The following is a 23,008-nucleotide window of genomic DNA, read 5'->3' on the forward strand; positions in this document are numbered from 1 at the left end:
GAGGGAAGATCTGGAGATCAGAGTGACCGGATGGCAGGATTGGGACTGTGAGTTTTCCCTTCCTGGAGAGATTCTCTCACATCCTTCAAACTATGCTAGGCCTCAGATATGCCCTGTTTCTACCTCATTTCCTTTCTCTGCCATCGTAGACATTCCTTCCTTGTTTCTCTTTGTCCAGTTAAAGTAGTGTAGAACTTCTAAAAGTCTTTATGCTGAGGGAGAACAAATGGTAAAGTCACAAGGAGTATGAGAAGTTGCCTGTACAGCTTGCTGTCATTCTCATGGCTTCTGACGGGTCACCTGCTGTCCTCAGATAACTGCGCTCCCCTCAAAAGGCTGAGCTGACGCAGTTGGCACCCTTTGAGGGTCACCTACTGTGAGCACTTTCTCATTCACAACCAAGCCAGCTACCAGGACAGGATGCCTCTTGCCCAGTACACAGTGGCTGGTCTTGATCTTACTGATCTGAGATGAAGACCGCATTCTCCGTATGTAAGAGGTAAAATCTTCCGTGAACATAATAGCTTTATGGATATAGCAGCTGGGGGCTGTTCCTTCACAATTAACTATAATTATAAAATGAATCTTGTGGCAAAGTCAGAAAATATTCAATGAATAAATATTCAATGAATAGTACTAGGTAATACTTAAAGGTAGTCCTTAATACAGTGTTCGCAGTATTAAAAGTATCAAAAGTTGTTTATAAACTACGTTTGTTGTAGTTTACAGCAATAACTGTATCTACCTTATAGGACCGTTGTTATTAATGGAGATAATCTAGGTAAAGTACAAGCACAATGCCAGCAATTCAGTAAATCTCAAAAGATAAAACGTAACCTGTTACAAAGAAACAATGAAATGAATGGAGAATAGTTATCTGAAGAATCCAGTATAGAATGTATGTTACGACAGAATATATTCTAATGTAATATTATAGTCTGTCATTTGACTCCATTTTTTTTGTTTTGACTTTTTGTTACTTGCAGATGGAATAGAAAGGGTAATTAACTTGAATGCTAGCAGAGTAAATCTCACCAGAAACCTTATTTCAGACTTTATTGTTGAACATTCCCTCAATATTTACTAGGATTTTGTATAGCTTTTTAGCATTCATAAATGTTTGATTTTTATTTGAGGATTGAGGATCATTTATTCATCTGTGATCATTTATGATCATCTGACTGAAAATCTCGGACTTTTAAGAATTCCCATGATAGCTTATCTTCACTTTTCATAATATTTTCTACCTTCTGTTAATGTTTCTGGGGAGCATATCTTGTGTCCTAAACCATACAAAGTACATATTAAATATCACTAAAGAGCACTATTTCTAAGATAGGTCTTATAATCTCCGAATAAGTTTGTTTTCTTGTCTATTTCCTCCTAATTGTAGAGCAAAAGGCAGGCAGGAAAAGTCCTCTGATAAATTGAAAAGTATTTGGATCCTTGTCAATTACAGTTACATGGTAATTTATGACTTTCTAATAATTCATGCATCCTATTGAAAAGCAGATCCGTATGTGCCACCAACTGAATCAAACCCCAGACCCCAGGATGTAGTTATGATAGGGACCTTCAAACAAGCTTTCCATTTTATTTTCCTAGGAAAAAATATGCCTTCTTAATTGACAACAAACAAATCTCAAATTTCTTGGCAGTTCTTCTGCTATTTAGGTGGTACCACCATAAAAAGAATTGGGGGGGGAGATAGCGGTCAGTGTCTTCTATGTATTAATCTTTTTTGCATTATGTTTTATTATTGAGGTTTTAACAAGAAAAATTCGGCGGGGGGTGGGCGCCTGGGTGGCTCAGTTTATCGGTTTCATGGTATCGGTCTCTTCGTGAGCATGGAACCTGCTTGAAATTGTCTCTCCCTCTGCCCCTCCCCCCTGCTCATGCTTTCTCTCTGTGTCTCTCAAAAAAAAAAAAAAGAAAGAAAGAAAGAAATCAGAGATATCTTTGGAATGGCTTTATTAATTCCTCTCTGAAGTAATCTTGATACTCCTGAATTCTAATCTTTATCACTAGCTCTGTGGCTAAATGGCAGAGGGCCTCTGCTTACATTCGTTTTAAAATTAGATCCTGGTATATTTTTTTAATAAATAGTAAAATGGTTATTTATCTTCTTTGCTCCATACGTATTTTTCTGTTTTACATACACTTCTGCCTACTGCCTATGAATGTATAACTCTCAAGATTCCATCAAGAAGGGAATATTGAGATATTTGAACTAATGTATGTTTGAATACATTTGAAATAATGTACATTAACCTTGGGGGAAACCTTGATTTCCTATACTGACACACGCATTAAAATGCAAGAAAGAAAAGGACCAGATTTTGTTCCAAAGTTGCATTTTAAAGGAAAGTATCTTTGGAAGTGGTACCGTTTTTGTTTGACAAAAGTAATCCTATATTTCTCCAGTAGGTGGCGCAAGCACTCCCTGAAAACAGAACAACATTTTGTCCTTTGAGAACTTGGTAATAAAGGTGGCACTATTTAAGGAGTATTAAGTAAACTTCAGGACATTTTCTTTTTTAAAAAAATGTAAGAAGAAAGGTTAGAAGAAGGTGAAGTGGTAGTTCATTTTGGACATATCAAACTTGTCAAGACATTTTAACAAATTAATGTAGAAGAACTTTAATGCTTAGTAGTAGCTGAATGATCATCACCAAGGTCAGTTTTAACCAAAAATGCCTGAAACTGGAAGTCTGAATATGTTTTGTAAATGTCAAAGGTTTTTTTCTATTAGCTGTCTTGATTTCATTTTTCTTTATATCCTGTATTCATAGGCAGAAGTACTGTGAATATAGTATAAGAGGCAAATAAATAAATAAATGGAATCCTTAAGCTTTAAAATTAAAGGAGAATGGGAAGCATTTTACAAGCCTAGCCCAATGAATCCCAGCCTCACTGTACATGGCCCCCTTCTTCCTATTGCCTTTATTTTGTTATTCTCCCCCAAATAAGTAGGTATAGGTGAGAAAGAAACTACGTCAAAGTGCATTTTTCCATAGTATTCTAGAATTGGTTTGTTTGTTGATAAATAGCAATTTCTTAAGAACCTAAGGAATTTTAGTAACTGGGAAATATATATGTACAGAAATAATACTTTTATCTGATGAATGAGAAGAACTGGTTTTGTTGTAACTTGTGCAATATCCTAGTTATACTTGATTTTAGAAAAATAGACAGATTTTTGCCCCACTCTTTGAAATTTTAATAAAGTTGGAAAATTTATTGTCACTCCCCCACGCTCTCCAGAAAGTCCTTCAAAAAAGTTAGATTGAAATATTTTTCAGTATGTTCTATTGCTGTAATGATAATGATACCTTGATTGACATTGTGCTTTGTAGTTTCAGAGCCCCTTTTACATACATCATTTCACTGTTTTTGTAATGACACTGTTTGTGATACTCAGGGCAAATACTGCTGTTCCTATTTTATATGGGGAAAAAAGGGAAAGTCATACCAGGCACATAGCCGTTAAAGAGACTTAAAAATATCATTTGTTTCTGTCTTTCTCTTCTTCCCCTCTCCTTCCCTGTCTCTGTCTCTCTCTGAATATTTTCACTTTTTCATCTCCGTTTTGAAAAAGCAGTTACTGCACACCCCTGATACTTGCTTCCACGTGGAGGGACATCCATGGTGGTCTTACTCCTAGCCTCTTTCCCCCTTCCATCGGACTTACCTGATTGGTTCGCCGGAAAGCAGGAACTGGGCATGCATAGATCTGCCCTTTCCACTCGTCCCTTGAAAGCAAGTTGTCCATAGGGAGCTCCTGTTCTCTGCTTCTCCCTGAATAAGTCTGTCAGTGGCAGGGTCTTCACAAGGACACGCCTGTCCTGTTCAGCGTGGTCTGTGACTGGAGTTCGGAAAGTATGTCTGATGGTAATACTGAATTAGGTGATGTTTTTGCCTCTTATTACTTCTGTTCTCTGAAGCCAATTTGTTCAGAACCAAGACAAAAGAGAAGAATACTTTATAAAGTATTGGGCCTTCTGAGAGACTCCAACAATGTCCCTATATCAGCAAATTTTTTAAAAAAGGATATTAGTAGAGTTAGAAATCTGGGGGAATTTTGAGATCGATAGATATAGAACATATTCTCTTCCATTTTGACTAAAAGGCCCTGTGATGCTGTGGCCTTGGGACCCTTTCCCGTAGTGCTTCAAACTGTGTCACCTCAAATTCAGGGGTCTCAGGGGCACCTGGCTGGCTCAGTTGGTAGAGCATGTGACTCTTGAACTCAAGGTTGTGGGTTCAAGCCCCATGTTGGGGTTTAAAAAAAGAAAGTTCAGGAGTCCCTGTTTTGGATAATGGGGTGGTGGGTGGACTGGACTCCTGAAGTTCTGCACTGCTTTCATAGCAGCTGCTTCCTGCTCCCCTTAGGTTTTGATCTTCCATATTAAGTTAAATATTAGAATAATGTCTGCTTAATCTATTTGAACACTCATTAAATAAGTAAAAAAAATAATAACTTCATGGAATATTCAAGGCTTTTTCTTTTACTTTGATACATATTATGTAAATTTTTGCTGAAGATTTACTTTTTTTCTGTTCCTATTATAATTGTTCCTAATTCCAGACCTAGAAACAGCCATTTAGTCATTCCAAAAATGTTTATGGACTACCTGCTCCATGAAGGCACGGTGTTGGGGTGGAGTGGGGCGTCATGACTGATGTGGCTGTTGCCCTTACAAGGACTTATGGTCTTGTATTAGAAACAGACCAGTTCAGTATGACTCGCCATAGGCCATGGCAGCGCTATGGGAGAAGTGGTCACATCTTGCCTAATGCATGTAATGAAGGAATATGACCTTATTAGGGATATCAGGGAGGGCTTCTCTGAGAAAGATGATAGTTGAACTGAGGGATGGGAAGAAATTGGAAATGTGAGACTCAAGAACTAAATTAATTTAAACTGTGGGAAATGATTGAAATTTTAAGAAGTGTGAGACTGATGGGATAAGACCGAGAACACACAAACTATTAGAGGAGCAGGGAGAACAGACTATCTTTGCAAAGGAGTACCTGGTGTCAAAGAAAATATCCACAGATCTCAGCACAGGCAGTATTTACAGATGTGAGCCATCGCTGAGATCTAGGACCAGCTCGTGTGTCCAGAATTCACGTGCAGGGTATTAGAGAAAGATGAGCAAGAACAAGAACAGGGACCTGGGTGGCTCAGTCGGTGAAGCGCCTGCCTTCAGCTCAGGTCATGATCCCAGGATCCTGGGATCAAGTCCCACATCGGGCTCCCTGCTCAGCAGGGATCCTGCTTCTCCCTCTGCCTCTGTCTCCTGCTCGTGTTTGCTCTCTCTCTCTCTCAAATAAGTAAAAAATCTTAAAAAAAAAAAAAAAAAAAAAAAAAGCAAAGCTGAGTCCTCACCTGCGTATCAGGTAGCTTATCCAAACAGGACAAGGTATGAGACACTGAGGCCAAGCACGGCATCAGAGCTGGAGTGATGGTCCCTCAAGTCTCGAACCAGAGCTCCGCACAGTCCTCCATGACTACAGGTAAGATTGGCCGTGAGGCGTGAAGTTGAAGTTGAGCTGACACAGTGTAGGGAGAGCAAGCTGCTAGGGAAGCAAGGCTGTGGAACATGCTGGGTGTCAGGAGGAGTTCAAATGCCTTTGTGAGTGACTCACAGGAGGATAAGGTACTTGAAAGACGGGTATAGTTTTTTTTATAAATTTCAGAGTCCTCCAAAAATGTCCTCATTAACCCAGACCAGAGAGTAACATTAGAGAATAAGAGATCTTTCAGAAATCAAATATAATCCATGGAGATTATGATCCAAATATTACAGAAAACTTTTTTTGCCCCAAACATAAATATTTATAGTTTCCTAGTAGAATGATGTTAGGAACAAAGAAGATATTTTAGTTATGATTACATTCTGAACAGAATGTAAAAACTCAGTTATATAATTTTATTGGCTTAAAGACTCATTATCAGTATTCTAGTCTAACCAATTTCCCAAAGTGTATCCTGGAGAACATTACTCCTATGAGATATTCTATGAAGAAGATTCTGTAATTTCGGAGACGCTACACCGACTGTTCTCCCCTCCTTTCCCACTTCTTAGTGTGTCTTCCACGTCTCCCACAGATTCTTACTTGTCCCCTCATAGAGAATGTTGAGCTTTGTTTAGCTCAGTATTCCTCACATGTATTTGCCCCCCAAATTTGTTCTTTTTTTGCATAATACTTCTTTGTATCCAAATGTCCGAAGACACACAGTGGAAAATACTGAATCTCACATTACCTTCTCGATTTTCTTTTTAGAGTCTATATAGTTTATAAATGGGCATTTTGTGTACACATTTCATCTTGAATATATCCTAAATATGAAGGAGGTAGAGTAGATATCTCTACTTACAGAAAACGGAGACCTAAAATTTTCTGCCAACTCAGGATTACCTGTATTGTATATAATGTTTAAAAATGATTATTTTGCTTTGGTTTGGGAATATTAGGCCCCAAAAGGGAAGGTATTTCCAATAGTCAATAAGATAGAATTTGATACAGGGCGCCTGGGTGGCTCAATTGGTTAAGTGGCTGCCTTTGGCTCAGGTCGTGATCCCGGCGTCCTGTGATCGGGCTCCCTGTTCAGCGGGGAGTCTGCTTCTCCCTCTCTCTCTCTCTGCCCCTACCCCTGCTCATGTTCTCTGCCTCTGTCTCTCAAGTAAAGAAAATCTTTTCTAAAAATATACAATTTGATACATAAAACCTCTTGCTAAAACTTTTGTTTCATTATTACCAAACCATTTGCATTTTTAAAAAGAAGAGAGTTTAATGGATTATCTCACAAAAATATCTAGCACTGTCTGAGTGAATTATTTCATTTTAATTGGTAGGTGCCCCAGAGCCTCTTCACCAAGTGTGGAGTGCCCTTCCTTTTGGAATGTGTCCCTAGCATGACCCCCAGAGAGTCATATCTTCACAGCCCGTACCCTCCTCACAGGGGATGGAGGCATAGACTTGACTCTCTGCGAGGTAACCTGGTTGGAGTGGGTTCCTCAGTACGTTGTTTGGACATATTTTCACCCATCCCCTTCTGAGATATTTTACAATCTGCTTGGAAAGCTAATTTTCTTTAACTTTTAACGAAGTAGTAAAAGCTTCTGCACATGCAGAAAAGCATTACTTATTTGAAGGACTTTTAAACAGGAAAAACATGAAACCCTGCCTTCAAAATCTGCCCTCTGTGTTAGAATTTTTGAGAATGAGACTCTGACATATTTGTATAACTTTATAAGTGTTGGTGAGATCATGAACCGTTAAAAAACTGTTTTAGGGCACATTTTCTGTTGCAATATGCTGCTGATCACTTATCAAAGATAAATATAGGAAAAACTGCCTTTCTAAGAGCTGTCTCTGTACAGTTTGATTTAGATTGTTTGGCTTGTGTGTCATAGTTTAAAAGTACTGTTCGTAGAACACTACTTCTGTCATTTCCCCAGTTCGGTTTTGTTTCTAGGTGACAGCGCCTTGCCCTTCCAGACCTGCTTTAGGAACGGCTGCTCATAATTCTTAGTGTCTTCGCTGAGTTTGGGGTAGTAGAGTCTTCCCGTCTCGGCAGTGTGCCTCTGTTCCCATCCGAGAGCGTGCGATGGCAAGCCAGTGTTGAGAAGACAGCTCTTACACCTCAGACTGTTCTCTTACTCTGGTAATGCTGATCCGGGCTGAGATTTGACTCAGATTTCACGGAGTGTAAACTGCCAGAAGATGGGACTTCTGAGGAAAAAGAGGGGAGACCCTCTTTATTCTGTACACTGCAATCCAGAAAATGAGTGAAGAGCTCTACATTTTACTCAAGTTTGCTTTTCTACGTCTGTTTATACAGTTCACACATTTCAACTTCTTGTTCAACCGTAGGAGTCCCGGATTTTTCTTCATTCATAATTTCTCTCAAACATTAATTTTGTTTGGTGGCGGTCCTTTCCTTGCCTCCCCACCTCAATTACTCTTTCCCACAAGAATTCAGGAAGTATAAAAGCCAATTGGAAAGTATTTGTTTCTAGGTTTCTTAATGCCCAGGTCACACTGTTGTCTTGAATTAGTTTCTTTCTGTCATCCTTATCCGAAAAATGAACCCCCCCCCCAAAAGGCTTATCTTGCGGGGTTAAATAAAAGAAAGAATGCAGTGAAAGGAAGATTCCTTTTATGCAGGCGGGAGAGAACGTGCAGGATGACTGAAAGTGCCTGAGGGCATTTGGTCCCTATTGGTTTTCACATCAGATGCAATGGTGCCCACAGATAGCCTGTATTGTTGTCAGTTAAATGGGATCATGAGTGTCTGAAAGGTGTTTGAGAATGAACCGAAAATCATTTTCACAAGTGGATGATTACTTCTGCCACATGTTAACCGAACTCTATCAGAATGGCCTGGATTTTTGAGCTTTGCATTAATTGCTCTTTCAACCTTGACTGAGGTTTCTCTTTAAGAAAGCCCTTTCCAGGACTAAACGACTCCAGATATTGATTTTTTTTTCTTTTCTGTATTTTTCCTTGAAAAATGAAGCATTGTATAAGGAAGACTTTATCATTCAACATGTAGACTGATTGTTTCATTTCCCTGAATTAAAAGCTGGGCTCAAGTGATCTGACAAAAATAATAGTCCTTTTTTCCAAGCACTGAATAATTCCCATATTCTGTATACAATTATGTTTTTCAAATATTCATTAGTGATGATTTTTCATCATAAAGTGAAACCATGAACTCCCACAGCATGGACTCAGGGCAAATAAATTGTCATATTCTCTTTTCTATTAGAACTGTATGCCACCACTCCAATTGAAACGGAACTACAATATTTAGTAATCTGTTTGGAGAATTTTGTATGTTGAAGTATCGTTTGAACAATCTTTAAGTTAGAAAGGTTTTATAAAGTGCTTTTAAAGTATTTGGATACTTGTAATGAGTTATTTCATGTTCCCACTTTCCATTTCAAATATGGCATAGAGACTATCAACTGTTTATTTACTAGAATAGTGTAGGATATATTGTGCCACAAAGTTGAGTTAAAGCGCAATTTTAAAAACTAATTGGAAAATGAGTTCTTGAAATCTCATTAACTTTTGTGCTTATATTAGAGAATATATACCATTTACAGAAAAATGGTTTAATTTATTATTACAACTAATTTTGGAGGGTTTTTGGCTTGAAGACAAATCACAGAATGATATATGTGAATCTACTTTTAAAAAACATTCAAGGGGGTGCTGTGTAAAAACAAGCATTTAAAATAATTTTATATCACAAGCATTGGAGAATGAACATGTGATGAAATTTAAATATCTCTTTAAAAATTCAACAAAAATAAGCATAGTAATATTACTGATTTTTGTTTGTTCGAAGCTCATTTTTACCCAGTACCATTTTTCTCAATCTCTTGGTGAGACCACTTTATTGGTAATAATATGTATTGTTAATGAGCAACACATATCTGAAGAAAAAGTGTCTAGTCCTGTTGTCACAGAACATTCTGATGGATGTCATAAAGGCTCTGATTTTGTCCACAAATGAAAACTTTTAGAAGCAACTTGGGTTATTAACACACAACTTTTTTAAAGGATCATAGTAATATCATAAAGATTGTACCATTTTTAGTGTTGAGATTCTCTGGTGACTATATATAGTTATCGATAGAGAAGGTGAAAAATAATGCTGTTTGCCTTGTTGCTAGTAACTTGAGGTTTGGCCTTACCAAAGTTCTTAAATTTTTCTTCTTTCTTCTCTTCACTTGACATTTTTCCTAACAGCATCCACATCCTATTTTAAATATGTAATAAAAAATCTTAAAATTCATTGTTGCATATCTTCTATATTTGAGGGTACAGCATGACCCAAAAATAGTAACACCAAAAAAAAAAAAAAAAAAAAAAGGAAAAGAAAAAAGTCATAGGCAAATGAACATTGATACATGTTTAGTTGGTTTTTGTGCCTTGTTTTCTAGCAATGATTGCTATACCTCATTGGAGCAAATAGTACTCCCCATTAGAAGCAACCCTAGAAGAGGGATTAATTCTTTAAGATTATTGCTGTGTTTATACTGATTTATAAAACCAAATGCTTCAAGGCTTTAAGTCTTATGTGTTAAATCCAAGCTTTGTGTCGGTGCTGCTAATTTCTTTGTTACCTAATCCCGTGTAAGAAGAGACGATTTTAAAGTTAAGCAGGCAATTTTTTGTTCAAAGGGAACAACTTCTTAATACCTTAAGTTGGATGTATTGATGAAAGCAAACACTATTAAATAGTATCTGAGCAGTTACTTTTAAATAATCCAAAATACTCTATAGTTACATGAGTATTGTGCTGCATTGGAAATATTTCAATGGGAAAAATGTTATATATTTAGTACAAATTGGGATTGGAAATATGTGCTTTTCAAGTATGTTACATGCAATAGAATATCTCTCTTATTCCCACTTAAATAATTCTTGGATCAAATTTAATTTTGATTAGGGATTCTTTCTTTCTGAGCGCCATACTCTTGAGGCCTGGAGAATGTAGTAGGACTATGAAAATTGCTGATACATGTTCCTTCATTTTCCATCCATTTGTTACTTAGCTGAAATACTTCAAGAAGGATAAGTAAAAATGCTTTGTTTAAAACCAAATTCTATAGGTTGATGAAAATGAATAATGTTGAAAGGCTCATGAAAAAAAGAAAACAAAAAACACAAAAGTGGCTTTCCTCTTTAAAACCTCTTCAAAATAAGGTGAAGAAAACTAGCAGTATGCATTCGAGAATGTTGCTTTTGTGCTGTATGATATTTATTTTACTGGATAGCATTATAAATTGCCCCGTAAAGCCCAGTTAACAGTGTGTTCCCAGTTTGGTATTTGGCAGGTCTGATTTACATATCCTTAAAAAAATCCTTTGAGTTAATCATGTAATCGATGGAGAGGAAGCTAATAATGACTCAGCAGGTTACAGAATATGCAGGGAGAGTACAACTGCTGTGCAGACCCACCAGCAGACCCGAAGGACACTAACCAAGGTGGTCTCTGTCCAGAATAAGGAATATGCTCCTGGGAGAAATTCTCTACACCTTTATTGGGTTGAATCAGATTTCATAAAGCAATAAAAAACCAATTTGTTCACAATTCCGAAAGGAAAATATTAATAGATTTTTAAAACTCTAAACTATTTTTATGAAGGAGAAATGGATGACAGGTAAATAACTTCCAAAGATCTGTTTAATTAATACTATTGCTAGATTTAGCTCTATCAACCGTACCTTCTCCTTTACAGAATCATGCAGTTATAATTGATGTTCATAATAATGACCCCAAGATGCTACAGGGTCCTTTCTAAATCATTAAAGAAAGATCAAATTATATTTCATAACTATCTGAAATCAAGTTGACATATATACAAATTCTTCAAAAATTCGTTGTGGATATAGTCTATATAGAGTAACTCATTTTTCAGTAATTAAGAACACTCAAATATCACTACAGAAGTGTAATGAACTGAATCTTACTGGTTAGTAGAGCATAATGTGTTGAATGTAACTCTAGTATATTTTTCTGAAATAAAAAAACCTTAAGAGAATTTGTAACCTAACACTCAACATTAAAAAAAAAAAGAGAATGCATTTTTGTTTTTACAGATGTTTCTAATAAATGGATTATCCTTTCGTCATTCAGATGATTTCTGCTAACTTTTTCCTTACTCTCTCCACAATTCAACCCTCCCAAAGCTAAGACCACCAAACCACAAACTTGAGAATAGCCTTGAATGATGGTAAACCATCTATCCATTAAAGCTCATAGGAGTTTTCCACTGTGCTCATGATACTTGTAGACTAAAGGTAAGGCTATTTGTCACTGTATTTGACTTGATCATACCGGAAATATGATTTATGGCTCTATGAGGATTATATTCCCCAAATCCTTGATAATTTTTTTCTGATAAAATAAGACATAGTCTCAAACATTGTTAGTGGTAATATAAAATTGTACAGCCACTTTGGAAACCAGTTTGGCAGTTTCATATAATGTTAAGCACACACTTTAAATATAATTCAGTAATCCCGCTCCTAGATATTTACCTGAGAGGAATGAAAACACAGACCCACACAAAGACCTGTACATGCATGTTCATAGCAATTTTGTTTATGATTACCAGAAAAGTGAAGGCAATCCAAATGTCCACCAGCTGGTAAATGGGTAAACACATTGAAGTAACTTCATACAATGAAATATAATATTCAGGGGTGCCTGGGTGACTCAGTCGTTAAGCGTCTGCCTTCTGCTCAGGGCGTGATCTCAGGGTCCTGGGATCAAGCCCCGCCTCGGGCTCTTCTGCCGGGAGCCTGCTTCTTCCTCTCCCACTCCCCCTGCTTGTGTTCCCTCTCTCGTGGGCTGTCTCTCTCTCTCTCTGTCAAATAAATAAATAAATAAACAAACAAACAAATAAATAAATAATTGAAATTATAATAAATAATATAAATAAATAAATAAATAAATAAATAAATAAATAAATGAAATCTTTAAAAAATATATATATAATATTCGGTAACAGAAAGGAATGAACTCCTGATACAGGCAACAACAGGGGTGAATCTCAGAAGCCTTCTTTTTACTAAGTAAAAGAAGCCAAACACAAAAGACTCCATACAATATTTTTCCATCTATATGGCATTCTGGGAAACAACTGTAAAGTCAGAAATCACAATAGTTGTTGCAGAGCTGAGGAACGTGAGGAGGAAACTGATCATGAAAGGACTTGAAGGAAACTTTGGAGGAATGCAGATGTTCTGTAAGTCCATTGTGTTGGTGGTTACATTGCTGTGTTGACACTCAGCAAATTACATACCTAAAATGGAGGATTTTTACTTTATGTGAACTAGACTTATAAACCTTACTTTAAAAAAAATGGAAGACATGCATAGTGTAGAAATGGTGAAATGTAAAGGCATAAAGAACACTATGAAGGAGCACCTGGCTGATTCAGTAGAGCATGCAGCTCTTGATCCTGAGGCTGTGAGTTCCAGCCCCATGTTGGGCACAGAGATTATTTTTTAAAAATTATGAAATTCATCTTTAATCTCAACAGCCCAGTATTAACTGCAGCTTAATATTTTGATGCATCTTTCTGGATTTTCTTCCCATGCATATACTGTAAGCTCGTGTGACTGATGTGTTTGTTTGTTTGTTTGTTTAATGGCAACTTACTCATTCCTTACCATTTGATTCTTGGACGGTTTTGAGTTTCTGATTTTAAACGATATTGATGAACATCTTGTTCTTCATTCTTTCCTCAATTTTAAATATCTCTTATGACCAGAATCTAATTTTATACCAGTGGAAAAGCAGCTAGACAGTGATACTAGGTACCTAATGCCAGAAATCATTCTTAGAGTGAAAAAAAGCTTCAAATTTCTTGAAATTAAGTTTAACATGTTCTTATTCAGTATAGTTACCTTTTCTGATGTATTCATGTCCATTTTATTTTATAAAATCTTGGTCTGGTTAACGTGAAAACTGAAGGGCAGAAACTATCCGTTTTTGCTACGTAGCATTTATAATATTTCCTTTACGCAGTCTATTCTTGAATGTAATTTTTTTTTCGTAGGCAGAGAGTAAAACGCTCCTGCCCAGCTACTTCCTAGATAACGCTTGTTCAGTTGTGACTTCCATAAATGGTTGATTGAATTCCTTCTTAGAGTGTAACACCCCAGAATATCTCACGGCCAAACGTTCAAATGCTTACCTTGGTTCCAGTCTCAAATGTTCTTTTATTCAATTTCTTATATCCTCTCCCAACCTTCAGGATACGTATGTACGTGTCTACCCACTGCTCTGCTGTTTTCAGAGAAATCCCACATTTTTGTTCCCAGTTTGTTGATCCATGATTTGAAATGCTGTTGCAGCAGGTAGTAGTATTCCTTGTGTAGGACCTTCACTCGCAGCAAGACTTACACTTGCTGGTGGTGTTGATGGTTTGCGTATCACTATTCACTTTCACTTATATATGACCCAGTTGCCCAGCAGCATGCTAAGTGAGACCCTGGAAGGAGCTGAGAAGCAGGCAGTGGTCACGGGCAAAGGTGATTCCAAATGTCTTCTGGGGCTCCTAGGCAGCTGTTTGGTGCAGATCTTGCTAGTGCACTTTTATACAGGGCATCTGTCGTGTCTCCAGTATCTAGCTCCTGAGGTCATTGCTGTTAACCCTGTGATAGGAGTTTAGGTGTGTGCATTTCAGGAGAGGGAAATTACATAGGAAAGACAGAAAGAGAGCAGCTAAACACCTATCACCAAAACCGCGGAAGAGAGATTGGAGGCTAGAGCAAAGGTGGGGCAAAGGGTTTTAAAAGGACCTCAGGAGGAGATAGTGAACAGGTGAGAATGGTAGCAGTGGATATCTCTGTCACTCACTAAATGAATTCACATTGTATCCAGGAGCGCAGGCAACGTGGTGTCAAGGGTACTGCGCGAGCCAAATAGAAGTTCACCGAGCTAGCTGATGCATCTGTAAGAAAATACATAATGGATTTGGGTAGTGTGGATGATGACTTCCAATGCAAAAGCCCAGTTTTTATTTTGACTTTTAGTAACTGCATGTTTGTCTTCTTGATCTGAAAATTTAGAACCCAAGAAATCAAACTCATAGATACAGACAACAGATTGGTGGTTGCCAGAGGAGGGAGAGCTAGGGGTAGGACAAATGGGGAAAGAGGATTTAAAAAATTTTTATGGAGTCCCCATTCATTTCAACATACATCTTGCATTTCTTTTTTAAAAGGGGGCTAAAATGTTGGCTTTGCTTTGCAAAAGAGAATTATCTTAATAAGACAGAAATGAAAAATTCAAGCTAAGATTTAGTTTTTTAAAATTGTGAAAGTCTCTGGGGCGCCTGGGTGGCTCAGGCGTTAGATGTCTGCCTTCAGCTCAGGTCATGATCCTGCGGTCCTGGGGTGGAGCCCCTTATTGGGCTCCCTGCTCGGAAGGGAGCCTGCTTCGCCCTCTCCCTCTGCCTGCTGCTTCCCCCTACTTGTGTGTTCGCTCTCTCTCTTTTTCTCTCCGTCAAATAAATAAAATCTTTTTTTAAAAAATCAGGCCTGTATTTGTCATATTTCAGACTTCTAACAATGTTTTCCACTTTTGTAGGAGGTGTGTATAAGATTCCGCGGTATAATTTTAAAATAGCTCTCCATGATATGCTTCACTTGATTAATTTTTCATCTCTTCCTTTTCCTCCTTGATACATACGCTTACATCTATATATTCAGTAAGAACAAAAGTTTTATTCTCAGATGATTGACTACTTTCTTCATTTCCATTCACATTACTATTTAGCAGTGCAAAGTTAAACAAGAGCGCTGGTGGTAACTATGTTGAATTATGCCCTGTCCTCTTCACATACATTATTGCCTGAGTTTCATAGTTAGGAAAATTTGCAGCAAGATACTTCCATAAATCAGCTAAGCCACCAAATTATGAGTCTGGCAGAGACCTTAGACATCAGCAAACCCAGTCCTGCCATTTATAGATGAAGAAACAGGAACAGAGATTGGTGCCAGCATAACTTGGGGTCGCCCAGCTGGACAGCTACCCTTCGCCCTGGGTTCTTGACTCTACAGCCGATGCCTCGTTGGGCCACACTCCTCAGCCCTTGTCATCTGAGAGCTGAAACACTGAGTCCTCTATCCCCAGTTTGTAGCCTTTGTCTCTCCTAAGAAGTGTGTGTAAGAATAAAATTCCCACTGGTTCTTTGATTATCCTTTCTAGCTCCAACTTCGCTCAATTTGTAGTAAGAACTGACAAATTGATAAGCCACATAAATCAGTTCCCTTTCAAGAACCTAGAATAAGCTCATTTTGTAACACAGAAGCTACATGTTGTCTCGGCTTTCAAATGCACTAAACTTTGCCTTTAGCAGGCTGGTCTCAAGAATAAATACTTATGGAAGAAATAGGATTACACAGAGCCACAGCGTTATTCATCTGAAATATTCTTTGCTTGTTTTTCTTACCAGATATCTGTATGCCCTAGGACAGAAGGTTTGGAAAAGATGGAAAAAACGTTACTTTGTTCTTGTTCAGGTTAGTAAATTATTTTTCTGTTACAGAATCAATTTAAGATAGCAGTTCTCAAACTTTTGTGTAGTGGGTTAGATCTATTGATATTCACTGTGTTAGAAATTAAAACTAAAAAAGCTTTTAAATATTTCATTTTAAAATAAAAGTAGTAATTTTTTTACATGCTAACACAAATAACATTTTTATGGAAAATACCTGTTTTCTGAATCAGTTTAGGGAAATGAGTGGTATTATTTTACATTCTTGCTCATCTCTTTAATATCTAGCTTAATAGAATGCCGCTGTATTTTCATATCAGCTTCTACATTCAATCTGTTGCAATATCAGATGAAATTTAGCCTCTGGAAAATTCCACTGTACACACATGAAAGAATAGCTGTGGAAAAGACAGATGATGTCTGAATATTATTACAAAAATAGTTTGACCTTGCAGATTCCCTGAAAAGATCTTAAAGTTCTTCAGGATGACAGGACCGTATCTTGGGAAAAACTGCATCTTTTTGATAATTAATAGATAAACCATAATACTTAGGAGCTCCTGTTTTTATACAGATATTCAGTTTTTATCCCCTATTCACAACAATTACATCTGTAAATTACCTGGACTGGTAGATTTGTTTGCAATAGGATTCTGAATATAGGCAGATTACTGGGATATTCATTCTGGCTGACCGTGTTTTGTTTTGTTTTTGTAATCATGGATAACCTTTGCTCATAGAATATAGTCATGAAAATAAATTTACATTAAGGAATAACTTTCTAAGTAGTAGTCATTCCATTCTATGGTGAGTCCAAGCTATTTTATCCCCAATGGATATATATGAAAAGAAAATCATTCTTGGTATTCTTAAAATAAAATAGTCTCTAAAATCTTGTCAATTCCAACCCATGCATTAAGCAAACTTTAAATGGACTCTATCAGAATAACATGGTGAAATGCCAAGGCAGGGAAACTGTCGTTTGCTGTCTTCCAGATGTCGGGTTGTTCATTGTTAGATGTGTCACAATGGCATGGCAACTTCAGGAAGAGTATAAAAATTCGGTCAGAAGTTTTATCTGCATGGCAAACAGCCAGCCTATTTGGTTCAAATGTAGCCTTCTGGGCCTAGAACCAATATTTGGTCAACTAATTTAACAAAAGATACACATACTTGTACACACATACATTGGCAGTCTTGATATAAAGCCCAAGCATTTGCTTTGAGTAAGGGTCTCCTGTTTGGAGTTCTGGGAGATCTGTCCTCCAAAAACCATCCCCATAAGACTTCTTCTTTGGTTTCCAAGTTTAATTTCTTTACATTGTTACAAGAACTTAAATGCATTTACTAATCAGTTTTAATGCAGATCTTTCTGGACATTTGATTTTATTCCTATTTATAGATGTCTCACATCTAATTTGACAAGTTTGTGTTAGCAACTTTATCAAATCTTTCTAAATCACTCAACTGCTTTTTTCATAGAAACAGCAGCTTTTTCATAGTCATACTTCATGCATTACTACGCAGACTCTTTTTTAATTCCATATTTTTAATAGGTGATGTTATTGGCACAAACCTAGCTGACTCTTAATAAGCACAGAGTTTTACATATTAGTCATTACATTTTTTTTATTTTTACTTTTTTTTAAAGACTTTATTTTTTTAGGGCAGTTTTAGGTTCACAACAAAACTAAGAGGAAGGTACAGAGATTTTCCATACACCCCCTACCTCCACACATCCCATGGTCTCCCATGTCATCAACATCACTTGATACAGTTATTACCAAGGATCCCATTCCCTGCCTATTTGACCCTTCACTCCTCTGTGGCAACCACTGATCTTTTTACTGTCTCCATAGTTTCACCTTTTCCAGGATGGAAATCATATAGCACATAGCCTTTTCAGATTGGTTTCTTTCACTTAGTAATAATGTGCTTGTAAGTTTCCTCCACGTCTTTTCATAGCTTGATAGCTCATTTCTTTTTAGTACTGAATAATATTCCATATCCCATTGTCCGAGTGAATCACAGTTTATTCATTCACTCATTGAAGGGCATCTTGGTTGCTTTTGAGTTTTGGCAATTATGTATAAAGTTGCAAGTTTTTGTACAGATACAAGTTTTCAACTCCTTTGGGTCAATACCAAAGAGTACAGTTGCTGGATCATATTTATTATGTTTTAAAGAATGAATCAGAGAGGGTTCATTAGTCTAGAGACCTGGTTAAGTGACGGGCTAAGAGAGTTACAACTGTGTTGATTGTGTATGTGAAAATTGACTCTGTTAGATCGGTCTTGAGAGATCAGATGATCACCTCATGGTTTTGGCCAGGTGAGATTCGAGGTAATCCTTTACTCCTTACCTTATTTCCTAACATACGATCACAAGAATCAAAAGTTACAGGACAAAGATGTATACTTTGATGATCGCCCTGTAAAAGAGTTTAGAAATGAAAGAAAGAATTAGAGTAGTTTGAGGTCATTAATTGGTATATCTTTGAGGAACATTAGCCATGTCTTTGGAAAGCTAGTAAGTTCTCTCAGTAACAAAAATAAGTTTAACATCTTTTTTTTTTTTTTGAAGAGTTTTATTTGAAAGAGAGCACACACATGAGTGAGCGGGGGAGGGGCAGAGGAAGAGAATCTCAAGCAGACTCCCCTTTGAGCATGGAGCCCGACTTGGGGCTTGATATCATGACTCTGAGATCATGACCCGAGCTGAAACCAAGAGTCGGATGCTTAACCATCTGAGCCACCCAGGCACCCCAAGTGTAACATTTTAAAAGGCAAAATTTAATTTAAACCCATAATTAAAATTTAAATGTAAACCCATATACTCCATAATTGAAATGTTGAAAAAACACTGCCAGACTATAATGAATTCAGATTTATTCTGAGATACCATCTTAAGATCTGAAGTTGTCTTTAAGTGTTATAATTTTGCATAAATATATGTATATACATGCACTCACACAGAGAATCCCACGCCAAATGTGTTGAGATAAACATGCCAGTACTCTGGCAACTTTCTGAAGTTTTAAATACAATTGAATCTTCCTTTCAATTCCAAATGTAATGGGAAGACAAATTGAATGCACACACTTCAAAATCAAGATGGATGTGTATGGAGATTCGATGAGAGTGACCCATTGGGAGGAACTGGGTAGTAGTTATTAGTATTTTTAAAGAGCGCTCTCATTCTGTTGGCACGCAGCTTGTAGGTTCATACCTGCAGGCTGCATTATTGAAAGGTGAAGGAGTCATTTTTCTAGGGAGGACACTGTACCCCTGCTGTGTCTGCTGCCGCCATCGGCAGAATGGTGCTCTGGCGATAATGTGAATCTCATCACCACTTGTGAGTGTGTATTATGTGAGTGAGATAGCTGAAGATGTAGCCATCAGCTCAAGAATTTGTGCTCATAAAATTGATTGAGAGTCAGGTTTGGCCAGCTGCAAAGTCATTGTTCAAAGTGAACACTCGAATAGCTGCTGAGGTGAAAAGACTTTCATATAAACATTTAAAGCAGAGTTCAAAATAGGAAAATAAATTATTAATGTGGGGTGCTTACTTAGCTTTCAAGTAAGATTGTAAGTAAGATGAGTTTTGCTCCCCATTTAGATTCTGAAGTCAGTATAGTTACTGTATTGAATAGATTTTCATGTTTTTTAAGAGGCGGCTTTTTTTTTTTTTTTTAAATGAAGGTGGTAAATGTTGGTCCAAGCCAAACTGAAAGAATAATTGATTTTGAAGAATATATTTGAAATCTTACCAAAGTTAAACTGAAGTGTTTCTTCTTCATTTTTCTTGTGCTTATTCAGTGTCCTGGTATAAGATTTGGAGGATCTCATTGTTGTAAAGTACTTATGACACTAATACATTTTTGTTCATTATAGTATAACCATTTAATAGCTTTAAAATTCTCTGAGTTAATCAAACTGAATTTCTGACTCTGTCATCTGCTAATGCCTATTCAAATGACTGTATGCCCCCACATTTGCATATTCTATGATAAATCCAGGTATTTTTGAAGCACTACACTTCTGTATTCTTTCTAATATTTATTAAGCAGTAGTGGCAGGCATTAATGTGAAGCACTTTCAACACATTCTCTTATGCAGTCCTCAGAATAAGGTGTGTTTCAGGGATTAGGTAATAAATATGATCCCCGTTGTACAGATACAATCGATGTACAAAGGAGTATATCATTTACCTGGAATTACAAAGTTAGTATGTCAGAGAGTCAAGTATTCAAATCCAAATTTAGTCCACAGAGTAAACTTTATTTTATTTTAATGCTATGATTAAATTGACGCACACAAATAGTGTTGATCTGAAGACAAATAGCCATAGGAAGAATCACTGTGGATCATTAATTTCATGAGGTACCAAGCCGTCTGAGTAGACATGGCCAGTAAGTGAAAGCACAGAGTGTCATGCTCGTGAAGGCCACTTACTGCGTGACATCACTGGAAACTGAAGTAGACATCAGTGTTGTTTTGGCCCTGTATCAGAGTGTTCCCTGCTTGTTGTCGATGTGTCAGAATCATGACTTGAAGTTGCTGCAAACAACAGCAGGCTATCAAGACATAATGTTAATTACACATCAGCAGAGTTGGCACAGGATGTAAACAGTCAGCCATGTCACTGAGTGATCCGTACACGCTGCAAACATATGAGACGCGCTCTGTTAGTGAGATGCCATCACAAATCTGCTTGAGACTTAAAAGAAGTGGCTGCCCCAGCCTGTTGCCATCTGAAACATTCAGTCCACGTGGAGGTCCACTGCAGCAGGCTGCTGTCACCGATTTGAGAATAGCATTACGGCATGAAATTGTATGGACTAGATCGAGTCTTAGGACATCAGCTATTGGCTGAGAGCAATGTTACGTGAAGAAATATATTGTTTGTCAGATTAAGAAAGTCATGGGATAGTGGCTGTCTAGCTTTATGTGTTAAATTGATTTAAAATTTACAAACCCAGGGCATGTTCAATGTGGGATGAAATCAAATCATACAGAATTATTTATGGAGAAGATGAAAGGCCCTCATCAACAGTACCCCTACCAGAATCGCCACCTTATTCTAGTCTCATTTTCAAAGGACCATTGCCAAGTAACCATTGCCAGTACAGTAGCCCTCAGAAATTCTATCAGAGCGTGTGTGTGTGTGTGTGTGTGTGTATGTGTATGTATGTGCACGCGCGTATGCGCGCCTTTTCTTAATGGAATCATCCCATATGTATATTGCTTTGATCCCCTTTTAAAAATACTACAGATGAGGTGTCATGTCAGTATATAAAAATCCACTTTATTCTCTTGACTGGATGATTGGATCCCATAGTATGGATTAACATGATTTGTGCAACAGTTGCCCTTTTCTGGACATTTAAGTTGATGATGAGGAACCTGGGTGGCTCAGTCGGTTAAGCATCTGACTCTTCATTTAGGCTCAGATCATGATCTCAGGGTCGTGAGATCAAGCCCGAGCTGCGCTCTGCAGTGAGCGTAGAGCCTGCTTAAGATTCTCTCTCTCCGTCTCCCCCTTCCTCTCTGTTCTCTTTGTTCTCTCTATTCTTTCCTGCTCCCTCTCTCAAAAAATAAAACAAGCAATGGTACAATCAAAAAATACACACACACACACACACAGTCCTTATATATTAAGCTTTGTGTGTATGTGGAAATATTCTTATAGAAATGGAATAACAGGGCCAAAGGGCATGGATACCTATTATAAGTAAGATTATAAAGATTATTTTAGATGACTGAGGAGTACTCAAATAGTCACCAGAACTTTGGTTTGTTTTATCATTTGTCGTTTTTTATAATTAATAAATTGTCATTATGTGTCAGATAGCATGTGTTCTTTTATCTTTCATGATGCACACTTGCAATATGAAAGAAAATTGAAAGTTGTATTGGTTGTGGGGCTTATTTAGAACAAAATTTAGGACAAGAATTTTTTTCTTAAGTTTTATTTTTTAAGATAAATCTTGCTTTGTGATCATTGAATTTTCCATAGTGAAGAAAAAAGTGGTCATATTATTTTATACGATTTACCCTGGACATTAAATAACAACACTTTTACTTTTCAGAATAGTTCTAAAAGAGCTATTACATAATCATTTACCTATATCTTAGAAACTAAAATTATAAAAAACAAGGTCAAGTGAACATGGGGCTGGCTTTAGTAAGGAGAGTCTCCTATGGATCAGGTGGTGATCCTAATGCAAAAATGCCCCTTTTATATACACCCGGTGTTCCCTTAAAATTTTTGTTTACATCTTCATGTTTAGATTCCAGGAAACTGTCTGATTCCTCTTATTGTATAGCTCGTACCTACAAAAAACTGCAAAAGACCTATGAGAATTGTCCGATATTGTGAAGTCAGAATTAAATATTGGTAGGCTCAGGTTTTTTGTTTTTGTTTTGTTTTTTGTTTTGAAAATTGCTTTACAAGTCTCAGTTTTAAATGCTGCAATGTAGGTCTTTTTACATATGTACATAGTATGCCTGTCGCATAGTAAAGACTCACTAAATATTTAAGGAAGTGAATATTATCTGTCCTTTAATTTGGGTTCCTTCTCAAACCTCTACGTGGAACATAAAATCGGCTTCTATTTGGGCATATGTGACAAAGCCTCGGTGTCCTGTTGGATCTATAGCCAGAACAGGGTCCCCCTACATCCAGTGCTCTCCAGTTTCTCTGAGTCTGTACTCGCTGAAACTGCTCTCATCGTCACACCACCCTCGTCAACCATGTCATCATAGCTGCTTCCGCTTCCTGCCATTCTCCTAATAATCTCTTGTTTGGGTTGCCAAAATAATCTATTTAAGGCATAACTCTGATTTTGCCACTTGCTGCTTAAATCATTCTATGACTTCCCATTACGCTTAGAATTACCCTGACCATGACCCAGAGAAGATCCTACCTGTTCTGGCCCCTGGCTTCCTCTTTGGTGAGCCTTCTGT

At 37.2% G+C, this 23,008-nt stretch overlaps 1 protein-coding gene across 3 annotated transcripts in view; it reads left to right on the plus strand.

The window, feature by feature from the left end:
- CADPS2 (calcium dependent secretion activator 2) overlaps nt 1–23,008 on the plus strand; it is a 528,567-nt gene that overhangs the window by 334,225 nt on the left and 171,334 nt on the right. For all 3 annotated transcript variants that reach the window (XM_040644062.1, XM_040644063.1, XM_040644064.1), the window contains exon 9: nt 15,999–16,065. In XM_040644062.1, the coding sequence (XP_040499996.1) occupies nt 15,999–16,065 (67 nt within the window). The remainder of the gene's footprint in view (nt 1–15,998; nt 16,066–23,008) is intronic.

This window comes from Ursus maritimus, unplaced genomic scaffold (assembly GCF_017311325.1).
Source record: "Ursus maritimus isolate PB19 unplaced genomic scaffold, ASM1731132v1 scaffold_3, whole genome shotgun sequence".
Taxonomy (NCBI): domain Eukaryota; kingdom Metazoa; phylum Chordata; class Mammalia; order Carnivora; family Ursidae; genus Ursus; species Ursus maritimus.